Source organism: Acartia tonsa, chromosome 10 (assembly GCF_053477335.1).
Source record: "Acartia tonsa isolate MP-2025a chromosome 10, ASM5347733v1, whole genome shotgun sequence".
Classification (NCBI taxonomy): Eukaryota; Metazoa; Arthropoda; class Copepoda; order Calanoida; family Acartiidae; genus Acartia; species Acartia tonsa.
Genome location: NC_137269.1, coordinates 3,615,738 through 3,641,610, shown reverse-complemented (window position 1 = coordinate 3,641,610; position 25,873 = coordinate 3,615,738). Strand labels below are relative to the sequence as shown.

The following is a 25,873-nucleotide window of genomic DNA, read 5'->3' as shown; positions in this document are numbered from 1 at the left end:
CACATTTTCTGAACTTAATTATCATTAACTAAAGGTTAATTTAATTCCTCTATCTATCTGTCTATCTTGATCGGTTAATAAATATTAATTGAGTACTACAAACAAATAGTTTAAATTTCCTAAAGAAGTAATTTGATAAGCATTTTGTAAAATTAAAGAATTTTGTACAATAATAGAGTATTAGGACAGTATTATGCACAGATTAAATAAGATTTTAGATAATTCAAATTTTTCACCTACTCGGCTTCTTCTAATGAAAGTCGGGGAGAAAATGATAAGTAATTGCTGTACTGCGGGGAGGGAAATCAGGGATCGGCAGCACCGCGTCAGCAGCCTGTAAGCCTCAGAGAAATGAACCTCTTACAATTTTAAAAATCAGCTGAAAGTCTAAATTTATACAAATATCTTTATGCAAAAAAATTAAAAGCATCCAAACCGGTTTAGATTTGAGGTTTAGTGACTTGCGGCTGCCGAGCCTTGGAGGAAATCATGTAGTGAACTCGTACTATTAGAAAATTCACATCTACAAGGGGGGGGGGGGGGGTAGCTATAGGAAGAATTTTTATTCCGTTAGGATCCTTAAAAAATGGTCTTTCGTCTATGGACATCTAAATGTGGTGGTAAAGGGCTGGTCACTTCTTCAAAACTCTGAAACCCTTAATTTAACCTTCTCAAAATTAAAAGCTTGGATGTCCCTGCTTATATCTTCGTATCCGTCATACTTTTTTTTTCAATTGGCATTTCTTTATTGGTTTTCATTCTTTTTAAGCTTTAAGCAGAAATAATTTTCAATCTTTCTATTATCCAATAGTTATTTTATTTTGGCAGCATTTTTAAAGTATGGCGTGGTGCAAGTAGAAATTCCTTACAGCCATGAAAAGATTGTTCTCTCTCACGTTGGCCCGCATGCATTAAAGACAGACAGGGAAACAAATGTAAAAAAAATATTTAGTCTAGGTATCCTAAAAGATAAATTTACTATTTTATCTGTAGCAAAAGATCTCGTGAACCACTAAAAAATAAATATATATGAGAAGGTCGACCTTTACCCCCACCCATCTAAAGTGCCCCTAGAGTCTGGGCGTAGCAGCTAGTCATTAATACAGCAACATTAAGCTTTCAATTCAAAAGTATGATAAACAAAATTACCCCTTCTGTATCGTATAATTGTTGGATAAAACGTTTGAATACTGCTTTTGCAAAAAAAATCAAAGCTATCCTTTAAAGACTTTAAAGTGTTTTACAGGTTTTTTGTTACTGTCCAATTTGCAGACATCTTCTTTTTAATACTTTTACGATATTGCAAATTTTAAAAGTAGCTACTTTTCAGTAGTTCAGCTACACTTTTCAACAAAAAAGATTGCATAGTTCTAAGATTTTAAGGATTTTAAAATTTTGAGAAAAAGTTGTTGGGCTTTTGAGGAATTTGCGCGCTGTCATAATTTTTAGGTCGCCTCAGCTACCAATTGGAAAGAATTTTAATGTTAGAGGTAGATTTAAAATCTGCATAAAATTTTAAGGATTTTTTTTTAAATTCGTTTTTTGTATAATTCTTTATCTAAAAGCGGAAATACAATTTAAGTTAATTAATTTTGACATCTGTGATTGGTGGATTGAAAACTATCTGCGCTCTGATTGGAGAAGCTTAAGTGTCGTACATCATTTAACCAATTAGAGCGCAGGTAGTTTTTAATCCACCTATCACAGATGTCAAAATTAATTAACTTAAATTGTATTTGCGCTTTTAAATTAGGGGTGTGTTTTAGGTACCCTCCCCAAAAATGTATTATGAACCTACCATGGACCTATAAAAAGTTTCACTGTACAGACACATATTAAGACAGACATAATGCTACTATTATGTATGGATATTTTTGCAACATTGCAAATATACTAGTTTGCAAAAAATTGCCACGTTACTAACCGTGTGCTTTGATTCTAAATTCAATGCCATGTGCAAATTTTATTAAATTTTTATAGTAATCTTGTTTTTTTATTATTAAACTTAACTAAACGTAGCTGCGCCTCTAGAATCTAGGGATTTTACATGGAGGTAGTGCCAACTAAATTTTAGGTTGAAAAAATCAGAAAAATATTTTTTTGGAGGGTTGCAAAATAGCTTAAAACCTAACAAATCCAAATTAAACCCCACATAAAATTTTCTACGCTAAAACATTTTTGTAAAATTGTTAGTTAGTTAACTTGTTTATTAAAATAAAGACTGTCATACTTACTGATTGACGAATATACAGTAGCTGCTCTACTTAAAGGCTCAGAATTTGACGGCATCATAATGGGCTTAGAGCTCAAAAGGCGAAGTTGACTACCTACTATTTTTGTTTAAAAACATGATTTATTATTTTAAACATCTTCAAAGAAATATCTTTATATTTTAAAAAGTTTTTTTTACATGCTTATAATATTTATTTTAAAATTTAAGACAGAATTTCCCCCTCGAAGTCATAGCCCATAGATCCTAGGGGCGCAATCGCCAGTGTTCTATTAACTAGAAAATTGACTGTATATGAAAGTTTTGTGGGCCCACAAAGATCTCGATAACGGCTGAAGCTACAGGTCAAAATATATTGCAGGGCAGCTTATTAATAGTCATAGTATGGCATTGGGCTGGGGTGGAAGGGTAGGAGCAAAATGAACAAATGCAAGTAAAACAATTTTTAAAAACTTACTTTTCAATATGTAGGTATACCTATTCATTTTATTTTAACTTATTTTAAATATCTGTTTTAATTAAAAGTGAAGCTTACAATTTTGTTTCCTAGTTAAATTCTAAATATTTATGTCAAGAATGCAGTAAAGATATAGATGGGATATATTTATATGTATATGCAAGAATGAATAACAAAAGGTTACAAGCAGGGAAAAGGGAATGTGATTCTGACAAACAATTCTATGTGAAAATTTTCCAACAACCCTCTTCCCTTATTTCTCCCCTTCTTTACCACTTCCCTTCAGTTTTATAAAAAAAAACAAGTTTTACGGCAACTAGATATTTAATTTTCAGCAATTTCAAATGGAATTAATCATCTCAATGGCAGCCCCTTGTTATTCCAAATCCGCTATTAAAAAACGGATTCCGGATTCAGATTCGTATTCCAAAATTTACCAAAAATTGGGCGAATTCCGGATCCCGGATTGCCAACTCTATAAGTTACCTTAACATTTTGATACTGACATGAAATTAAAAGTTTTTACTTTACTTGCGGTTTTTTTTATATTATATACCTATATAGATTGATACAGTAATAGTGAGACAGGCTAACAGTAAATTTTAGAGAGGTATCATAAAAAAACCAACGGTTTGAGGATACCCTCCCCCCCCCCTTGTTTCTGTTTGATACTAATCATTTAATTTTATTTTAGGAGACTCAAGATGAACTAACAACTGAGCTGAGTGATTTAAAAGAAAAATACAGGTGAATTTTATGCAAAACTATTAACTAGTAGGCTGTGCCCCTAGCATCTAGGTGTCCCTAGCGGTCACTTCACAGAGGCCTCTAGGGGTATCTTAAAGAGGTGAATGTGGACAAACTTCCACCTTAAATCCTTATATAGGAAGTCTATCTGTCTGTTCCGAACTGCTAAACCGAAATGGTTCTCCTTTAAAATGTAGCTTCTCATAGGTCCTTTAAGGTAAATAACTATTTGTAGGGAAACTCCCTTTTTACCTCTCCTCCCCTCCTTGGATGTGTTTATTTTAACACACTGTGAATTTTTTCAGGGAGGTTGTCGAGCTGTTAAGAGACGCTCAAGACCAGTTGAGAAATAACAGGAAGAGAACCTATCCTGGGATGGGGAAACATAATGTTTCTGGAATGTTTTCTTTCCATAGCTCAGGTAGTATATCTATCTATCCATCTGTGTGTCCATCTATCTATATATCCATCCAAAAGTGCTTTATCTTTCTATTAATTCATCTTTTGTTTAGCTATTTATCTATCAGTTTATCTATCTATATTATCTCCTGAGATCTAATTATCTTTTATTTATCTGTTTATTTAGGTGGGCAGGATGACTCCCTGCAGGCGGAGCTGAACTCCTCCCTCCTCTCTAAGAAGTCCTCCCGCACCCACACCCACTCCTTCAGCGAATCAAGGAACAGATACTTGCAAATAAGTTATATTTATATTTTTTTCCCCCAATTTTTCCTTCCTTCCCTAATTTCCCGCGTTTTTTACATGAACTTCTTTTCCGCCATTTTTTAGTAGTTCTTGGCTTTTCCCGCCAAAATCCTTTGCATTAAGTATTTTATTAACTCACAGGCGGCATGAGGCCGAGATTTCTGACAGTAGCGACGCCGAGATCCCGATGAGTGGTTCCTCAAGCTACCGCAAGGCGGCGCGAACCTACAAGGCGATTGCGCGCAGCTCTTCCAAGTACTCAGCGCTGGCTGCTTCGGGGAGCGCGGCAAAGTCGTCGTCCGGAGGTGCGTCCGGGAGCAGCGGCAATGTGATAACGCCGGGAAAGTCTAGTGTCGCCTCTGCATTCGAGTCGTACACAATTTCCAGGTAAGTTTCTCGCTTCCTCCATCATTTAAAAAATAAGATAAAAATACAAATGCAATTAAAATTACTATAACAATATGGATCTGTCTACTTTGCCCAAAACAGATTAAACAAAGGTATCCTGGATCCCTTCAAACTTTTAAGTATTAAGTTCATGCATCCTTGGGATTTGTAAAACCCTTAGGACCTCATAAACAATAATCTCCAGTTAGTTTGTCCGTGTCACAATTTTCTTGATATACCCTTTTTCTTTATTAAATTCTTACCTATTTTATTACATGGGATTTACAATTTTTATTCGGCTAAAAGTATTAGATCAAATTTCTTGTCGTTCTATGCAGTAATTTGCAGTATATTCGTCCATGAATAGTAGGTTGTATGCATGTCTGTGTTAATAAAGTTTTGCTTAACATCGCCTTTTTTCTTCGGATTTTCAATCAAAAGTCTGTAAATGAAAAGACAGTCTTTTTTTCATTATAAGAAAGGCATACGTTCAACTTAATCTTGTTAAATTAGTTTTCTAAGAAATATATAATATTAATTTTATTAATATCTAGGGAAAACAGCTTTTCGCCGGATTTTGAAGATTTCGAGTTTGCCGGCGGACGGTCAGCGGCCAGACGGAAATTTGACGACGAATTTGGAGCCAGCGATGATTCTGGACATGGCAGGAGCACAGAGATGTCAGGTAGGATCAGAGATAGATAGAACTTCTGTACTAAACACTAATTAGAATTAATATTCCAGCATAGCTTCAAAACTTATTAATATCCGCTGAATTAAACTGGTTTTTAGTCATACTGACAAATCATGTATAGCATCGTATTACTGACAATTTCCCACGAATATTATAAAATTTTATGATTTTTTAAATATTGTTCAGATTCGTTATCAAGCAGCGCCCCCCGTGACGAATATCGTGCACGTGAGTTGCTACGCCAGGCCACGTCAAGAAACCGCCAACTCTCGGCGGCTAGCAGCAACAGGCAGCTGGCGGCTGTGGCAGATGCTAGGAGTGTGGCTAGCCTTAGCAGCAAAGCGGCTTCACTAAGGTATGTTGTTGCATAGAGCTAATCAAGGATTTTAAGGCATAAGACAAGTAAGGCAATAAAGTCCCCAATATGGTGTCAAAATGACATCTTCTGTAGATTAGAATTGAGTGAGAAGTTCATACACTACTTCTTGGGAACCCATCAAATTCCAGAAAAGAAGTTTTTGGGCCAACAAATAACCTACATAACACGTTAATAAAACTTTGGGTACCAGTGTAATTTACAGTTCAATCCCTATCTCCCTCCCTAACTAAAACTTAATCTAATTCTAGCTAAAATACAACCATTAATCCCCAAATCTCCTAGTCTTTAGAATTATTTAAGAGGGACGTTGAAAAAATCTCCCCCCCCCCTTACTCTCATAATCTACATGTTGTATTCTGGCTTTTAGAGATAAGGGATGGACTTTTAAAAATGGCATTGTCCCCTCCCTTCCTTGTGATTACCAATTTTAACAAAAAAAAATTTATTTTTAGTGGTAAAGACGAGCATATCCACCAAGGAGAAGGAAGTGTATATGAGGATGGTAGTATGTCAGATAGACACAGTGTCAGGGCCTCCAGTCCTGGCCCTATATCTGCTCTGGCAGAGTTCTTTACTCCAGGTATAGAAAGATAGACAGGTATACAGGGATAGTATCAGGGAGGAGAGAGTGTATGTGAGGATGGTAGTATGTCAGATAGGCACAGTGTATGTCAGATAGTCTAAACATAAAGATAGATAGATAGATTGAATAGACCTTAAGGTATAAGGCAATTGATCATACATTGTATACATCCTAAATGATGACAACCTAATTACAACCTGTAGATTAAAATTATTGGTTGAAAATTGTGAACACTTCTAGTTTGGAACCAACCAATCAAAATTCATTAAAAAAAACTTTGTATACCAGTGTAATTAACATTCCAATCATACCCTTTTACCTAAAATAAGTATATTTTTTGTATTTTAGAATACATGGTGAGTGCCATATCCCGTACAACCAAGAGTGCGAGCACGACAGCCCTATACCCTGGCATCAGTACATCAATGTATCCCGGAGGGGTACAAGGTTCAGGCCCTGCAATGTTCCCTGGTGGTCTCACTAGAGCAGCATTACAACAGCATACAGCAGGAAATAAGTTCATTCTATAAAAAAAAATTTAATTTTTTATATTTATTACGGTTTTATGTCACGGCTGCCGGATATTTATTAAGTATAGGTATTATTTGCATCAAAGCTGTGTTTTTCTATGATTTTGAGAAAATACCTATCTGTATCTTTAGAATCAAAATTTACTTTTATATTTTTTAAATAGGTCAAACGGGATAGTTATTGTTTCAATAAAAAAAACAAAGCTTTAAATCAGAAGACAAACAAACTTCATTTTAAACTTGATAATCAGAATATGAATCTAGAATTGTATGTAAATTTGTTGTAGATTGAATCTGCAAATTTTGAAATTGATAGGACGATTTCAACATACCCCTCTATTATATGAATTTTCCATTATAACCTTAATGTAGAAAAGCTTTCCTTTTGAAAATAAGAATCCACACTTAAATATCTAAGAATGTAACTAACAATTTTGTCAATAGATGTCGGCCGTGATGATATAGAGGTTGTTGAGGTGCCGACGGTCGGACAGCTACGCAGGCCCTCTTTCCAACTATCCACAACTCTTCTACAGGCATGCACAATTAACTTAGTATATAATGTGCTTTCACTAAAATTGCTTATCGAGCATCGAACCACCTTTTCTTCTATTATTGTTTTAATAAATTGATAATTTAAAGGGGGGTTGCCATACCTAACCCCTGCGGGGGCCTTTACCCTGGGGGGATTCTTCCCTTAATATTATTTTTATCTGCAACCCTTTTCCTCTAATATGACCATGAACAAATAATAGTTAAAAGTTCGGATAAATATTATTTTAAGTTAGAGGTTAGCGAGATCTTAATTGACAACACATGAAACCTTTCTATAAACAAATTATTATTTGTTGTTTTTTTCCCGATAGTTTTAAATGGTGCTCAGTTAGATATTTTATAGTTTTTTTTATTATAAGGAATTACCTAAAACACTAAAGTTAATTTGTTATATACCAGGCTACCCCATTGGGCGTTGTGCCGGGACGTAACGGTGCCTCCGTTCTGCCCCAACCCGAGCCCCATGGGCTGGGCACTGTTCCCACGCGCCGGTTCATCGATACCAGCCGTGCAAGTGGCGGTATGGGTAGTGGCAGTGAACGGTTGGGATCTACCGATTTTGACGAGACAGAGCCGTTGGGTGTCTTAACAGTGCCGTCACTGTCGCGCGGCGGTAGCAGGGAGAATATGAGCGGTTCTGTTGAAAGCCTTACGACAAGCCCACTTCCTATACCCCTTCTTGAAGGCGGGAACGTGTACAGCCCCCAGCTGGGCAATACCCCACAACACAGGGCGGCAGGTGGCGGTCACCCGGGATTGGGTCAGATGCCTGGCGGTCATCCAGGCTTTGGCCAGATACCAGGTGGACATCCGGGCTTTGGCCAGCTTCCTGGCGGACATCCGGGCTTTGGACAGCTTCCTGGCGGACATCCTGGCTTTGGACAGCTTCCTGGAGGACATCCAGGGTTTGGCCAGCTACCTGGTGGACATACAGGCATCCAGCCATTGCTTTCTAGTCAAGCATCAACTACAACATCCATAACTACATCATCCAGTCTGGCCATGGCTGTAGCCTCCGAGGTCAGCCAGGGAGGACAGACCGATGATTTCATCGGCGGGGATGACGAGCTGATGCAAGAGTTTGGCGGAGGGGCGTGCGCAGGATTAGAGGCAGAGGAATTGGAGCCCACCCAGTCCATGTCCATTACTTCTTCATCTTTCTCAAGGTGCTTGATTGATTGATTGATAAATTAAGAGATAAATAGAATTGATTCAAACTGAATTATTATTTTATCTTCCATTAACCTATCATTGTATCCATATTATTGTACATTCATTCTAAGTTGGAGAAATAAATTACAAAGGGGGTTAGGGGGCAATTGAACAAGTATAAGCTACCAATGCAATGGCAGTATTGCACACAAAAGAATCATTTCCATGGCTTAAAATGCATGGATATTAAGGGATAAGACTACGGACAATTTATTGATGTTCCTACCAAGAATGATAAAACAAATTACCCCCATCTGTAGATTAAAACTATTGATTAGAAAGTTTGGACACTTAGTGTTTGGAACCAACCAATCATATACAGTGTGTTTTTTTTTATGAGCACTTTTTTGAAAGCAATTTTACCCCACTTATAGTTATCAGAATTTAATGATTAATGGCTTATTTTCTTCGTTTTTTAAGGGAAATTATGAAAAAACCAAAAAAATTACAGTTTTTGTTGAAAAAGTACAGTAAAGTTGAAAATTAAAAACTTAGGTGTCAACATCTAAAAATGGTTTTAGCGCATTTTTTTTATGTTCAAATATTCTACCTTTTGCAAGAATGGCTGCAAAACGCTTCAAAGATGAGATATAGAGCTATAAATTTATACAGATACTATTGGGGACATGTACTAGAATAGGTCAAAGTTTGAAGGCCATATCTCAATCAGGGAGAAAGTACTGGCCCCCCAAAGTCGACTACTGAAAATCCAATTTTGAGCATAAGAAAAATGCGCTAAAACCATTTTTAGATGTTGTCACCTAAGTTTTTAATTTTCAACTTTACTGTACTTTTTCAACAAAAACTGTAATTTTTTTTGGTTGTTTCATAATTTCCCTTAAAAAACGAAGAAAATAAGCCATTAATCATTAAATTCTGATAACTATAAGTGGGGTAAAATTGCTTTCAAAAAAGTGCTCATAAAAAAACACACTGTATAATCAAAGTCCCCAAAGTTTTTTTTTGACACCAAATAAGTAACATGGTTATACTGTAAAACTTTTGGCATAATTGTACAAGGCCCCCCCCCCCCCTCCCCCTTGAAATAAGTGTTCTTAACAATGCACCTTTGTCTTATCTAGGTATGTTATGCAATACTTTTATTTTACCAGGGCTCGACAGCGGCACGTCAGCCGCTCTTCAGCCTTAATTTAAACCCTTATAGATGCTTTACAAAATGTTCGAAGATAGGGATTGCCATATTTGGGAAAGGTTTAGACTTCCCGCTGTTTATTAAAATTGTAAAGATTGATTTGTCCTTAGGCTTACAGTCGGCTGACGCGCGACTGCCGAGCCCTGAATTTTACTTACATGTCATCATTTCTGGAAATAAAACAAGGATGACAACATCCATAAAAGTGCAGCTCTAAATTCCAAGGGAAGGACAGACGAACAATAACTCTTGTATTGTGTCAGAACTTGATAAGCAGAACATTAATTTGTAACTTGTAGAAAAAACTTGCACAATTGTACAAGAGCTAATCGTTACGGACGGACGGATGGATGGGCCGACCCTAATTATAAAAAAAAACTACGCCCATAACATGTATGACACGCGGACAACAATATAAAAACAAAACTTGATAAATTATTAAATTTAAGTTATGAGTAAATGTCGTCTGAGGAATAAATATGTAGAAAATTAGAAATCGCATAGACAGACAGCATATGGACTGTTTAACAATGAATTTTATATGCTTACTTAAAGTAAGGTTGTGTTAAGTAAGGTCATAAGACCGAGACCTCCTATATGGACAAGATTTTATAACTTACTCCTATTAACAGCTTTCTACGGATGTTAAAAAGTAAAAATTTTAAAATTGAAACCTGTTTTGTTATCCCCAAGGGGCCGAATACTTGGGTTAACAAAACTGGTTTTAATCTTATGATTTTTATTTTAGTATTCGTGGAAAATGTCTGTAATACGATGCTATACCTGAACCGGTTCTAATCTAGCGGATTTTAATCGGTTTCGAAGCCATACTTGAAAAGAAAATTTACATTTTCCCTTATTCCCTGTTAAGGTTAGGTTAGGGAAAAATTTAGGCTTCAATCTGACCTTTTCCAATGGGCTAGTTCTAAATACTTGTAGTAGCTGTTGTGTAACAATACAGTTTGAAGAAAGGATAGGTTGAAATTCTACTGTAAAATATCTTATGATAAAGTTTGTGGAACCGGTTTTGTCAGGAAACAACTTTCTTTCACTTTCCTTTTTGCAATTTGGTTTTTGCAAACATTCTAATGAGACTGAAAATGGATAGATAGATAGACAGATAGATGGATAGACAGACAGACACATACATACATACATAGATGACTGGACGGATAGATAGATAAATAGGTTGAAGTTTATAGGTATTTAGAGAATTGGTAATTAGGAACCTATATTTAGATAGACAGAATAATCGAAAGATAGATAGATAGTGAAAGTTTAAACAAAATAGATTAATAGGTGAGATAATGAAAGGTTTTAAAAAAAAAGATAGAAAGATAATTATAGATTTAAGAATTAGGTAGAAAGATAGCGATAGATTTAAAGAAATAGGTAGATTAAATTAAAAGGTAGATAGATAGTGATAGTTTAAAAGATAGACAGATAAAGTTTAAAGAAATAGATAGATATATAATGGATTAAATAAATAGATCCTAGATAGACAATAGACATAGATAGTAATACATTTAAATTTCATTTATTTTAGGCGGATTGATTGTCAGATTCTGGGCGTTGACCCGTACAGCGAGGCACTGACAGGTAGCAGCCAAGTGCCAACAGAGCTACAGTCACTACATGGTCTTGAGGACTGGTCCTACAGCGAGCTTAGAGAGGCTGGAGATATCCAGGTATAGATAGATAGATAGATAGACAGACAGACAAATACCAACAGAGCTACAGTCACTACACGGGCTAGAGGACTGGTCATACAGCGAGCTTAGAGAGGCGGGAGATATTCAGGTATAGATGGATAGTTAGATAGATAGATAGACAGACAGGTAATTACAGAGCTAGTCTCTCCATGGCCTAAAGAACTTAGATAGGCGGAAGATAGCTAGGTATAGATATATAGACAGAAAGACAAGTGCCAACAGAGCTACAGTCACTACATGGTCTAGAGGACTGGTCCTAGAGCGAGCTTAGAGAGGCGGGAGATATCCAGGTATAGATAGATAGATAGTTAGTGAGACAGACAGACTAGTGCCAACAGAGCTACAGTCTCTACATAGCCTAGAGGACTGGTCATACAGCGAGCTTAGAGAGGTGGGAGATATCCAGGTATAGATAGGTTGTGAGATAGACAGACAGACAAAAAAATATTTTGTCAACTTATTCTTTCATTTGAATGATAAACATTACTTTTATTTTTAAAGTCACCTAGGTTTTTTGGCAACTTGGATTTAACATGGAGTTACGGACGGACTTACGTACGAAAATTGCCTTAATTATAGATTAGATACGCTATTCTATAATAAAAATTATCTTATTTCAGTTTGAAGAACTTGGGGAGGAATTTATCGTGGCGCCTACAGCCGCTTCCGCCAGCAGTGGCGGTGCTCGGGCGCGGGATGGCGGTTTGGCTGTTCTGCGGCGGACTAGTGCCGGAGCATCGTGTGGCGGCGGCGAAGGCGGGTCAGGTTTTGGCGACAGCGGTGTTATTAGCGGTGATTATAGCGAGCTGTCTAATATCAATAGACAAGGTAAAATCATAGTTTTAGGTTTTTTTGTCTATAGTTTAAGATTTTGATAACTATTAAACCGATTCAGTTCTCAAATTTAGAGAATCTTCAAATAGGTTATGGGATGGTTTAAGGTTAATTTTTCTTTCAATTTTAATTTACAGAAGGGGTAATTAATTTTTTGTATCATCATTTGGGATGAACATCAATTTATCTGCCATTGTCTCATCCCTTTATATCCCTGATCCAATACTTACCAAGATTTTTCTCGTATTCATTCGAATCCGGTGGATAAGAACCGGTTCTCATCCATACGAAAAAACTATGTCTAGCATCGTATTATATCCAGATTTCTACGAATATAAAAATGTACAATCATAATATTATAACCAGTTTTTTTAGCCCGTGCCTTCGGCATCTCGGGGCTAAAAAAACTGGTTTTAATCTTATAATCGTACATTCTATATCCGCGGAAAGCCGTTTATAATACGATGCGAGAAATAACTATTATTTACTTTTAGGCCGACTTGCTGCAATGTCAGGCGCGCGAGGCGTGGATGTGGATGCTTTGTCGGACGGCGGTTTCTGTGAGATGGGCACCTATCCAGGTATGTTTTTCAGATCTTTAAAAACAAATACTTGATTTTAAAAGGATAGTTGCATGAAGTGCATTTAACTAGTTTGATTGCTAGCATAAGTTACAAGAATACGATTCAACAGATATAATTTTGTATTACAATAAATAGCAATCATTAGGCAAAGGCATCACCAAAATAGTCATCCTGCCGCGTTTGTAAAACAGGACAGCCATTTATGTTAAATATATCAAAAACAAGGATGACAACATCCATAAGCAGCAAAGCACAAAAATCGTGGATGGAAATTTGTACAAGTAGATTTAAAGTGTATTTTTTAAAATCAATAATATATATATCGGAGAAAACCTTTTTTTATTTTGTATGATGACGGCATAAAAGATGCTCATAACAATGGGAAAAATTATTTGATATTTAAAATTGGACCATAAACAACAAAGATATGGAGAAATGTGTAAAACATATAAAAATAGCCCAAAACCTGCTAAAAGACAGTCTGACTGCCTTGTTTGTTTTCTTAAAACGACAGGAAATTTAATTTTGATATCTATAACTGAAAAAATTTTGAAATTGGACCATAAACACCAAAGATATGGAGAAAAATGTGAAAAATATAAAGATAACCTAAAACCAACAAAAAGGCAGTCGGACCGTCATGGTTGTTTTCTTTAGTCGACGGGAAATTTAATTTTGATATCTATAACTGAAAAAAGTTTGAAAATCGGACCATAAACACCAAAGATATGGAGAAAAATATGAAAAATAGCATAAAACTTGCTAAAAAGGGGTCCGACTGGCATCCATGTTTTATACTTAATTATGCTCCAAATTAATGGGAATGTTGACAAGAAATTTCAGCCTTCTATCTTAAACAGGAGCCGAGAAAATCACCTTTCCCCTATTCTGTCTCAGACGGATGGACATTTCTAAGGGGGGGGGGGGGGTTAATGCAACCATCTCGTAATCAGTGATTAAATGGTACTTAGAATTCGAATTTCGATCTGAAATTTTGCATGAGTAATCCTTGGTAGGTCTATTTTCCCTAAATCGAACAAAAAGTTGGAAAAGTAGCGGCTGGCGGCTGGCAGCTCAGCCGTTTAGCCGTTTAGCCGTTTTTTGACTATTTTCAGGGCAAATTCATCATTAATTACGTAGGAATCAACTTTTAAAAACTTATTTTTGGTTTTATTCATGGTAAATGATAGCAATAACCATTTTTTAAATTTCTAGTACCAGCGGCTAAACGGCTAGAACCGGCTGAAAACGGCTGGGAGCTGCAAAGAGTATGAATGGTAGATATGGCTTGTGACGTGTCTAGGGGTAGGTTTTTATGGCTGCTGAGCTCAAAAATACTTCCAAAAATAGTGGCCGCCCATCCATATGGCAGCTGGGTAACAGCTGCAGCTCAGCTGGGAGCGGCCAAGAGTAGAATGAGTAGATAGGGCTTGTGACGTGTCTAGGGGTAGGTTTTTATGGGTGCTGAGCTAAAAAATACTACCAAAAATAATGGCAGCCCATCCATATGGCAGCTGGGTAACAGCTGCAGCTCAGCTGGGAGCGGACAAGAGTAGAATGAGTACATAGGGCTTGTGACGTGTCTAGGGGTAGGTTTTTATGGGTGCTGAGCTCAAAAATACTTCCAAAAATAGTGGCGGCTCATCCATATGGCAGCTGGGTAACAGCTGCAGCTCAGCTGGGAGTGGCCAAGAGTAGAATGAGTACATAGGGCTTGTGACATGTCTAGGGTTAGGTTATTATGGGTGCTGAGCTCAAAAATGCTACCTAAAAAAGTGGCAGCCCATCAATATGGCAGCTGGGTAACAGCTGTAGCTCAGCTGGGAGTGGCGAAGAGTAGAATGAGAAGATAGGGCTTGTGATGTGTCTAGGGGTAGGTTTTTATGAATGCTGAGCTCAAAATTACTACCAAAAATAGTGGTGGTCCATCCATATGGTTGCTGGGTAACAGGGGTAGGTCTGAGCTCAAAAATACTACCAAAAATAGTGGCGGCCCATCCATATTGCAGCTTGGTAACAGCTGCAGCTCAGCTGGGAGCAGCCAAGAGTAAAATGAGTACATAGGGCTTGTGACGTGTGAAGAATATCACAAAATTTATTATTTCAGTAGAATTACACTTCTCCCAATTAACATTATAACTTCATTTCATGGACATATTACTAGTAACAGTTTTTTAATTTCTAGATTTCACTAAAAAAACTACCAATAACGTCTGAAAACAGTTATCAACAGCCAAAAGTATATGTTGTAGATATAGCATGTAACATTTCTAGGGGTAGGGGTTTTTAACTTTTTATGGGGGTGTTGAGCTCAAAAACACTACCAATAATAGTTGGGGCCCATCCATATGGCCGCTGGGTAACAGCTACAGCTGAGCAGCAGCCGTTACCTTGATGCCATATGGATGGGCCTTTCTATTTTTGGGGAGTATTAATAAGCTTGGCACCTATAAAAATTTACCCCACACATCACAAGCTTTGTCTTAAACTTTTACCTTTATCTGTTGGTAAATGTTCTCAGCCAATTTCAGCTGTTTAACAACTAAATCAATACTGAAATATTCAATATTTGGTTATCCTTCTATAGTCCTAAAAGTGCCTATAGCTTAAACAACAGCTTACTGCACAGCTGCAGCTGTTACCCAGCAACCATATGGATGGGCATCCACTATTTTTGGTGGTTTTTTTGAGCTTAGCACCTATTCAAACCTACCCCTTGACACGTCACAAGCCCTATGTACCCATTTTACCCTTGGCTGCTTCCAGAAGAGCTGCAGCTGTTACAAAGCTGCAATATGGATGGGCCGCCACTATTTTTGTTAGTATTTTTGAGCTCAGACCTACCCCTGTTACCCAGCAACCATATGGATGGACCACCACTATTTTTGGTAGTAAATTTGAGCTCAGGATTCATAAAAACCTACCCCTAGACTCATCACAAGCCCTATCTTCTCATTCTATCCTTGGCCACTCCCAGCTAAGCTGCAGCTGTTACCCGGCTGCCTTATAGATGGGCCGCCTCTATTTTTGGTGGTTTTTTTGAGCTTAGCACCCATAAAAACCTACCCCTAGACACATCACAATCCCTATCTACTCATTCTACTCTTGGCCGCTCCCAGCTGAGCTGCAGCTGTTACCCAGCTGCCTTATGAAAGGCCATTACTAATTTTGGTAGCATTTTTGAGCTCAGCACCCATAAAAACCTACCCCTAGACACGTCACAAGCCCTATGTACTCATTCTATTCTTGGCCGCTTTCAGCTGAGCTGCAGCTGTTACCCAGCCGCCAAATGGATGGGCCGCCACTATTTTTGGTAGTATTTCTAAGCTTAGAACCCATAAAAACCTACCCCTAGACACGTCACAAGCCCTATGTACTCATTCTATTCTTGGCCGCTTTCAGCTGAGCTGCAGCTGTTACCCAGCCGCCAAATGGATGGGCCGCCACTATTTTTGGTAGTATTTTTAAGCTTAGAACCCATAAAAACCTACCCCTAGACACGTCACAAGCCCAATCTACTCATTCTACTCTTGGCCGCTCCCAGCTGAGCTGCAGCTGTTACCCAGCTGCCATATGGATGGGCCGCCACTATTTTTGGTAGTATTTTTGAGCTCAGCACCCATAAAAACCTAACCCTAGACACGTCACAAGCCCTATCTACTCATTCTATTCTTGGCCGCTCCCAGCTGAGCTGCAGCTGTTACCCAGCTGCCATATGGATGGGTGGCCACTATTTTTGGTAGTATTTTTGAGCTCAGCAGCCATAAAAACCTACCCCTAGATACGTCACAAGCCATATCTACCCTTCATACTCTTGGCAGCTCCCAGCCGTTTTCAGCCGATTCTAGCCGTTTAGCAGCTGGTACTAGAAATTTAAAAAATGGTTATAGCTATCATTTACCATGAATTAAACCCAAAATATGTTTTTAAAAGTTGATTCCTACGTAATTAATGATAAATTTGCCCTGAAAATAGGCAAAAAACGGCTAAACGGCTGAGCTGCCAGCCGCCAGCCGTTACTTTTCCAACTTTTTGTTCGATTTAGGGAAAATAGACCTACCAAGGATTACTCATGAAAAATTTCAGATCGAAATTCGAATTCTAAGTGCCATTTAATCACTGATTACGAGATGGTTGCATTAAACCGGGCCCCCCCCCCCCCCCCCTTATAGAGTAGCTTCGCTACAAAAAAAATATGATTCTCAATTCTTGATAGGTATTTTTAAAACTACCTGGCAGAAAATTGAAATTTTATTTTTTTTCAAATATATGTCCGAGGATAGGTGTAGTTTAAAAAATTTAACTGAAAAAAATATGCAGTTCACTAAATTAAAGTTTAAATGCACTTCATGCAACTACCCTTTTGGAAACAATATTTTATTTTTGTTCTTGGGTAATTTTTTTGGTCGTTTAAGATCTCTTAAGCATTATGTATTATCTATCTATCTATCTAGGTATCATGGTTACAGAGGATAGTGGCCTCCCTCCAGAGCTTGCTAGCACTCTATATTATCTATCTATCTATCTATCTAGGTATCATGGTTACAGAGGATAGTGGCCTCCCTCCAGAGCTTGCTAGCACTCTATATTATATATTATCTATCTATCTATCTAGGTATCATGGTTACAGAGGATAGTGGCCTCCCTCCAGAGCTTGCTAGCACTCTATATTATATATTATCTATCTATCTATCTAGGTATCATGGTTACAGAGGATAGTGGCCTCCCTCCAGAGCTTGCTAACACTCTATATTATATATTATCTATCTAGGTATCATGGTTACAGAGGATAGTGGCCTCCCTCCAGAGCTTGCTAGCACTCTACGTTACTTAAATCCTGCAGATGTGGAACGGCGACGTAAAGCGTTACGAGCTGATAGGTAAAGTTTTTTTAATTGTAGCGCAGCAATTACATAATCAGGTAACGCCTGTACGTCCGCCTGTTCGTCAAAAATACATTATCTAAGCCTTTAAGCAGCGAAGCCTTTTTTTTGGCATGTTAGAACCTTTCCGTCATTTTTAATATTTTTTATGGTGATTCATGTAACAATGGGGTATGATGATTAAATGGATATAGGATATACGTGGGTATATTGACAGGGGAAAGTTGTCGTCAATTTAGCCTGCTAACATGGAATTCATTTATTGTTTAGTTTGTTCATCAAGTAGGAGGGGGGGGGGTATCATTATTTTAGCCAGCTGCAAGTTTCACTTTACTACAGAACATAAAAATCTGGTGTAACATCCAAGTAATAATATATTCATTGTTTTAGTATATCCGAGTTTGGTGACTCCGAGGTTGTCGGGTTCGACTCTGACTTGTTGCCCTATGGGGTCAACATGGACACCACGGGATTTAGTGACAATACCTTCAATGGAGACAATATCATTTCAAGGTAACTTTATTATTCTCAAATAAGAGTAACAGGATGTGTGTGTTTTTGTACAGAAGGATCTCATTATCACCGGGCCGATTTGGTTTTTCTATACAGGGCGTTTAAAAAAAACTGCGTTTTCCAAATTTGGGAAACAACCATTAGGAGTACAAAAAAATAATTATATGTCAATATTCTCTATAAAAATATGCAGGTGTTTTTTAATATCTCTGAAAATAACGGCGCATTTAAAGCATAAATATTTTAAAAGATGCGTATGATGCTTTTTTCTGGGAGAATTTTGTGCCTTAAGGTTGGTTTTCAAAAATTTATTCACTTGAAAACAACATCTTAATACGGCCAATACAATTTTCTACCAATTACACTAAAAATTTCATTTAAAATTCCCTCACTGAAAACAAATATTCAGTTTTTCTTTTTGTATACTTAAGAAACATGACCCTAAAAATTGCTCATGTTCGTAAATCCCCACCCCTCATTTATTCCTATAATCCTTTAATTTGATTGACAGGTTAAGATATAAACTCATAATTTATCCATAATTTGTAATTAAATGCTTTAATAAAAAAAAATTCAAACTTCAATACCTAACTTTTTTGTCTTTAGAGATTTTTTTATTAAATAAAAAGGAGTTTTTTTCTTTTTACTATAACCTACGTTGTTAAAGAAGATTCTTTTACTGCAAATGTATCACAATCAAGAAATGTGAAAAAATGACAAATTGCAGTTTCTTAAAAATGCTTTTGTGAGGAGCTAAAAAGCATTTCACCTTTAAAACTCATTAAGGTACTTTTCTTATACCTTTTCTAAATTAATATTAAAATTCTACAATTTTTTTATACATAATAAAAGAGTTATTTTAATTTTTCTTGCACAACATTTTTCACATAAAGCATTTTTGGAAACTATGTACCTATCATAGAGGCCGTATTTTTAGAGATTATGAAAAACACCTGTTATAAATTTGATGTACTTTTTTACAGAGAATAAGGACATATAATCATTTTTTCTGTATTCCTTCTGGTTGTGTCAGAAAAACGAAAAACGCAGTTTTTTCTGAAACATCGTGTATAGTGAAGCTTTTTTTATGGTCTAAGGTAGGTTTTATATCGATTATAGGGGAGGGTATATTAACCCTCCAAAGAGAAATTTACCCTAGAAATCATACCCCAATAATTCAGCTGTAAATTTCTTAGGTAAAAGCTAGCTTTCGGGAAATTATATCGTTCAAAAAAAATTTTCGCTTGTATTTTTGGATTGATCATATGTAAATAAATATAAAGAAAAATCTTCCCCTTTTTCTTTTAAGATTAAGTTGGACTTATTATAATGACTGACAGCCTGACAGGCCATCTAGGGTATAAAATCCTTCCAGTATGGCTTCTAAACCGTTTGATATCTGGGGGATTAGAACCGGTTCATCCATACTAAAATACATTTATAGTATCGAATAATAGACAATGTTCCACGAATATTAAAATAAAAATCATAATTTTAAATATCCATGAAAAGCTGTCTATAATACTAGTTGATAAATAACTACTCTATCTATATTATCAAATGCTATATCAATCTATCTCTTTTAGAACAACCAGTTTTATGGGAAGCAGCCACAGCCGTAACAGCGGGTTGATCAACCGGCTGCCCGACAAGCTGCGGATTGTGAAGCCGCTGGAGGGCTCGCTCACGCTGCACAACTGGAGCAAGCTGGCCACACCCCATCTGGGTGGAGTCCTGGAGGAACGGGTGGGCGTGGCCATCAAGGGGAATGAGAAGGCGGGTCTAGACACACTCTTTGATATCTACAGTCTAGAGGTAAACTTTATATAAATTTGAGGGGCGATTTTTATTTAATGATATAGTCGGATTTGTTTTACACTTTGTACCTATACTTTTTAAAAGTGAAGCTTTTTAACAATTATTTCTGTCCGTCCGTCCTTAAGGGAAAGCTCTTTAATGTTAGAATTATCGTATCAATTTCAAACGAAGCATGATGATTCCTTTAAGAGTTAGGTATGATTTAGTATGATGTAATTATCCTATTCATCTGTTTTTTAGAATAATGAGTCCTAGTACAACAATGTACAATACTATAAGCGAAGCATCTCTATAAGCCAATCCTAAAACTAACGTATGTTCTTTTACAGAATTCTGTATATTAAGTTCTGACACTCTACAAGAGTAAATGTTCAGTTGTCCTACCGTTTCAGAGCTTCATTTTTTTACTTCCTTGTTATTTTAGGAGGAAGATTACGAGAATACTTTGGATGGAGAGAAAGATGTTCCTAACACTGTGAAAGAGCCAACTTTGTAAGTACATATCTAGATATTTTCTATCTTTATATGTCTTGCTTTCTATATAGCTTTTATCTATATCTATATAGAACTACCTAGCTATCTATCCGTCTGATATTGTGAGAGAGCCAACTGCCCCTAGTTTATGTTTATAGTTTATGTTAGATAAAGAATAGGTCAAACAAATTTTGGGAGGTCATTTCTTTCTAGGGTTGGTACTCTCTCTCAAAATATTTATAAACATCTAATACATTGTAAAGAAGAACCATATTTATTAGGGAGATCCTTTTTACAGATAGACACTCACTAAGAGTTTGGACATAATTTTACTTTTATACAAGGTTACCTTACTATCTTTCTATCTATTTAGAACTTTCAACACCCTAACGAACAGTACAGTGCTCCATCCAGAGATCACACTGTTATCATCCTCCTATGGTTCTGTCCAGATGTCCACTGGTAAAGAGGATCCAAGGAAATATTCCAGGTATAGTTTTACACAGGGATAGGGCTATGGATACAGCTGTTATAATCCTCCTATGGATCTGTCCAGATGTCCACTGGCAGAGAGGATCCAAGAAAATACTCCAGGTATAGTTTTTCACATGGATAGGACAATGGATACAGCTGTTATAATCCTCCTATAGATCTGTACAGATGTCCACTGACAGAGAGGATCCAAGGAAATATTCCAGGTATAGTTTTACACAGGGATAGGGCATTGGATCAGGAATCTGAAGTTGGGAACAGTTAAATAGATTAGGTATTTTTTTCTATCTCACTATCTATGGAGATTCAATTTCTTGCTATCTTAAAGAAGGAACTCAGTTTCTGAAATTTTGATCCTATGGTTCTGTCCAGATGTCCACTGGCAGAGGGGATCCAAGGAAATACTCCAGGTATAGTTTTACACATGGATAGGACAATGGATACAGCTGTTATAATCCTCTTATAGTTCTGTCCAGATGTCCACTGGCAGAGAGGATCCAAGGAAATACTCCAGGTATAGTTTTACACATAGATAGGACAAAGGATACAGCTTTTATAATCCTCCTATGGATCTGTCCAGATGTCCACTGGCGGAGAGGATCCAAGGAAATATTCCAGGTATAGTGTCATACATTATTAGATAGGACAATGGGTGCAACTGTTATCATCCTCCTATGGATCTGTCCAGACGTCCACTGGCAGAGAGGATCCAAGGAAATATTCCAGGTATAATTTTACATAGGGATAGGACAATGGAAACAAACTCTTTTAAAGGGTGTATCAGGATTTTCTAAATTTGGGATAAGATGAATAATAACTAGATATCTTTTTTTCCATCTGACTATCTATATAGGTCCATTTCCTTGCTATCTTCCAGAAGGAACTCGGTATCTACCCTGGAATCAGTTTGAAAGCTTACTGGATATCTATTTTCTATCTGATATCTATCTAGGTCCACCTCTATGCTATCCTCCAGAAGGAACTCAGTATCTGAACCTGGTAGCAGGGAAGGTGTGTACTGTGTATCCACAAACCTTGGCCTGGCCAAGATTCTAGAACAAAAGAAAATTTCAGGTAATAAAACTATTTTTCATTGCAGCTGTAAAACCACCTGCTGAATACCTAAATAACTTTTTAAAATTTAATAGTTTAAAACCTTACCTAATAAGTTGTTTTATTAGTAATAATATTTTATCTGTCAAACTATTTAATCTCATACGACGTAGTTACTCATATAAAAATTACTTGTTTTTCAATTACTTTTCAATTTTGCAAAAACCACTTTGTTTTTTGTTTAGACATTTACTTTGTTATTTCAAAACTATCTTTCTATCTGTTTGTTGATCTGTCTATCTATATTATCCATCTATCTATTTATCTGTGCATTTGAAAACAAATATATAGTATAGATGTATCATACAGACTGCTACTTGGCTGTGTTAATATAAGCGACACCATTGGTTGATTTTCAGTGACCCAATAGAAAGGTTGCTGAAGGTTGATGCAATGGGGAGATATAGTTATTTAACCCTTTCCATCTCTAGTGTTTTACTCTAAGCATTTGAACAAACATCTATCTACAATAAATAATTCTAACTAATTATCCCAGGTGTGCGAAGATCCCAGCTAGACCTGCGTCACTCCTTCACTGGTAGCAGTCTGACCCCGTCAGTGCTCAGCTACCCTGGGTCACGCAACCTCTCCCCCACGGGCACTCCGCCCCACACCCCGGAGGAGAGCCTGCCCGGATCCCCGGAGGAAAGCTCCGGCCTGGTATACTCATTCTTTGCCTCGCTCAAGTCTGCCATCTATGGAGAACAAAGAAAACAAAATAAACAGTCAAAGTAAGTACCTTACCAGTATGGCTTTGAAACCACAGGATTAGAACCAGTTCTCAGCCATACTAAAAAATTATGTACAGAACATTTTTCCACGGATATTAAAATGAAATTCATAAAATTAATACCAGTTTTGTTAGCTTACGCCTTCGGCCCCTTGGGTCTATCCAACTGGTTTTAATCTTAATTTTTCTCATTTTAAGATCCGCGGAAACCTGTCTATAATACGATGCGATAAATAACTATTATAAAAAGATGCATTCCATGAAAGTGCCTAAAGAGCACAAAAACAAAAAAAGGGAGCTATTTTTTTATTTACAGTGTGTGCGTTCTTATTGAATAAAAGTATTTTAACCCACTTACCCCTGTCAGAAATTAATATTTTTTATATTTTTGCTTCATACTTAAAAATGTATTAAGGAGACACAGAAGAGGGGGTAGTGCGAAGCTGGGCATAATGGAGGCCGTTACCGAGGTCGGGGTGGAGAATATCCTCCTGTCAGACAGAGAATCAACGCCAGGATCGTTGCCAGGTCTTGAGCTGGAAGGATATAATACAGGTAAACAATTTACATATTTTACAAAATAGTACTGATTGAATACCATCTGGTAGTAAAGGGTTCTTGAAACTACAAATTTAAATAGGTGCTTTTCCTCCAAAAGCCAATCGAGCACTGAATTTAAAGTAACAAACCAAAAACTATCAATCCTTAGTCCTTACATCCATTTTATCATTATTATTATCAAATCTTTTCAATTATCCATACCTATATGTTTAGTTATACCTATCTTTTTCTAGAATCCCTTTATTTATCTATATTTATAAGATACATCTACCTAATACAATGTCCAAGTCTATACACCGGACTCCCCATCAATGCAATGTATCAACCATTATATCCCTCAATTCATTTATTCATCTATCTTTCTATTCAGGTTATTACAGTAGCAAGACCAAGAAGCCTACCCTGACCAAGTCTCAGAGCTGCCTGTCCGACTTTGATGCCAGATATCTGGGGGCTCTGGACGATTTTGACGAACTGGAGGAGATAGAACCCGGCAGTCTCACTATCAATGGAACAGGTAATTTTTAATTCTATGATATAAAGTAGTAAGCTTTTTTTTGTCTGTAGTGAATAATCTCGCTAACCGCTGAACCGATATGGTTCTCTTTTGCAGTGAGGCTTATTATTTAGGCTCAGGGAATGTTTTTAACTTCTTTTTTTTTTTTTGGGGGGGGGGGTATGAGCTATTATCCATCCTCCCAAAAAATTAAATATGACACTCCCCACCCAAAAAAAAAATAAACATTTTTTACTTTTTCTTTTTAAAACTCAAAATGAAAATGGGCAGTTTGGGTTGACTTTTTTTCGTCCCACTATAGGGGCTTCCTAGGGGCGTAGTTAATAGTTTCAAATATAATAAACATGCACTTGGTTTACGGGATCTTCGTAAATTTTGTTTCCCCCTTTTTTCAGAGCTATTTAAGATAGTTTAGAAAAACTTTAGACAAAATCCAAAATTAATAAAAATCTGAACACAAATAAGTGGATGAATAGACAGAAAGGCACACTAATTAATTGAGGATTGACTGATCAAAAATGAGGGATGTAACAATTGTTTTTAAATTTTACTGGTCCCTGAAAGGGTTAATCATATTTTATGTAATTGGGAAAGCATTTCATCTTATCGTCCATTGTTTTTTCTCTTATAAGTGTATCGCTGAACAATAGCATACAGTATATTATATAATTAGTTCGTCGGTCTGTCAGTTATGCTTCAACAACAGACATATCTGTTATACAACATCGCTACTGATATCACCGTTGCTATTTTAATACTCAACTAGAAATTTTAATTTAGGTTCCTGGAATGAAAATGAGGACTACACGGCTGCCTGGATCGGTCAGCTGACCCTGCCCAGCTACACAGTGGCGGGCAGACCTGCCATGGACACCACACAGCTGGGCAAGGTGCCTGATACCCAGGTATACACAGATAGATAGATAGACAGATAGATGGACAGAAAGATGGATAGACAGATTGTTTATATACTACTTGATGGATAGGTAGAAGGATATATAGACATACTGATAAATGGATATACAGACGGATGACTTTAAATTAATGACAGATGAATGTACAATCAAATGGACAGACAGGCAAAAGAATTGACAGAAGGACATGTAAATTAACCATGAAATATTTAAAAGCCGCCCTTCATTGATTCAGGACGAAATGAGGATTCCTGTGCACGAAATGGGTGGCCGCGGTCCCGGGCGCATTATGGCACCCGGCGAAATTAAGCCGCACCACCTGTCTGGCCTCGGTGTGCCGGCGCATCCCGGTTCGGGTGCTGTGCGACACCGCGCGGCCGCCAACCGCCGGTCAACCCGCCGAAAAGATCTCGGCACAATACCCGGTTTCCGCCATAGGACAACAGTTGAAACAACGCCACAACAGTCGCAGTTTAATAACCCGCCGTTTTCGACGGCGGCGTATTATTCTACAACGGTTAACTATAATTATAATAGCGGCGGCGGTCGGAATGAGCCATCTCCACCGCCGGCAAATGAAGGCTTTATTGGGTCAGTGGCGAGCATGTTTTTTGGTCGGAAAGGCGGATACTTATAGTTTTGTGATCATATTTAGAAATAAACAACAAAAAACTTTTTTTAGTTTGTTTAGTAAGAAATAATATTATGTATTATTATTGGTTATAAAAAACAGTTTTGTAAATTTGTAAAAAAAAAGTGTAGGTATTTACTTCTCTATAAAGGCCATAAAATGAAGTTTAAAAATGATTGATTTTGCCATAAATTGATAAAAGAACTTTTCTCGCTCTGTTCCTAAAAAAAAATACCACTTTTTAGTGATAAACCTACAATAAAATAAGCTCAATTTTATTCAATATGAGCAAAATTTTATAATTAAGATCGCAATAAAAATATCAGTTATGTTGCATGATAAAAATCTTAATTTAAATGCGCTTTTTTTGGAGTGCGCGAAATTTGAGATTTTCCATCGCAGTACTTGGAGTAACTCACAATTGCGATCTTTTTTTGTGAACGTAGTAAACCTTTAGAATATCAT

At 36.9% G+C, this 25,873-nt stretch overlaps 1 protein-coding gene across 1 annotated transcript in view; it reads left to right on the top strand.

Annotated features, from left to right (window-relative positions):
• Positions 1-25,873, top strand: part of milt (trafficking kinesin-binding protein milt) — a 104,907-nt gene extending 79,034 nt beyond the window's left edge. The window contains exons 10-33 of the mRNA XM_080173244.1: positions 3,382-3,434; positions 3,740-3,855; positions 4,021-4,115; positions 4,282-4,526; positions 5,081-5,211; positions 5,407-5,575; positions 6,052-6,179; positions 6,531-6,692; positions 7,157-7,248; positions 7,667-8,433; positions 11,179-11,320; positions 11,965-12,172; positions 12,673-12,759; positions 17,534-17,642; positions 18,036-18,158; positions 19,745-19,973; positions 20,401-20,468; positions 20,824-20,940; positions 21,895-22,016; positions 22,552-22,786; positions 23,201-23,340; positions 23,717-23,863; positions 24,644-24,768; positions 25,013-25,873. Of these exons, the coding sequence (XP_080029370.1) occupies positions 3,382-3,434; positions 3,740-3,855; positions 4,021-4,115; positions 4,282-4,526; positions 5,081-5,211; positions 5,407-5,575; positions 6,052-6,179; positions 6,531-6,692; positions 7,157-7,248; positions 7,667-8,433; positions 11,179-11,320; positions 11,965-12,172; positions 12,673-12,759; positions 17,534-17,642; positions 18,036-18,158; positions 19,745-19,973; positions 20,401-20,468; positions 20,824-20,940; positions 21,895-22,016; positions 22,552-22,786; positions 23,201-23,340; positions 23,717-23,863; positions 24,644-24,768; positions 25,013-25,414 (4,212 nt within the window). The 3' untranslated portion in view covers positions 25,415-25,873. The remainder of the gene's footprint in view (positions 1-3,381; positions 3,435-3,739; positions 3,856-4,020; positions 4,116-4,281; positions 4,527-5,080; positions 5,212-5,406; positions 5,576-6,051; positions 6,180-6,530; positions 6,693-7,156; positions 7,249-7,666; positions 8,434-11,178; positions 11,321-11,964; positions 12,173-12,672; positions 12,760-17,533; positions 17,643-18,035; positions 18,159-19,744; positions 19,974-20,400; positions 20,469-20,823; positions 20,941-21,894; positions 22,017-22,551; positions 22,787-23,200; positions 23,341-23,716; positions 23,864-24,643; positions 24,769-25,012) is intronic.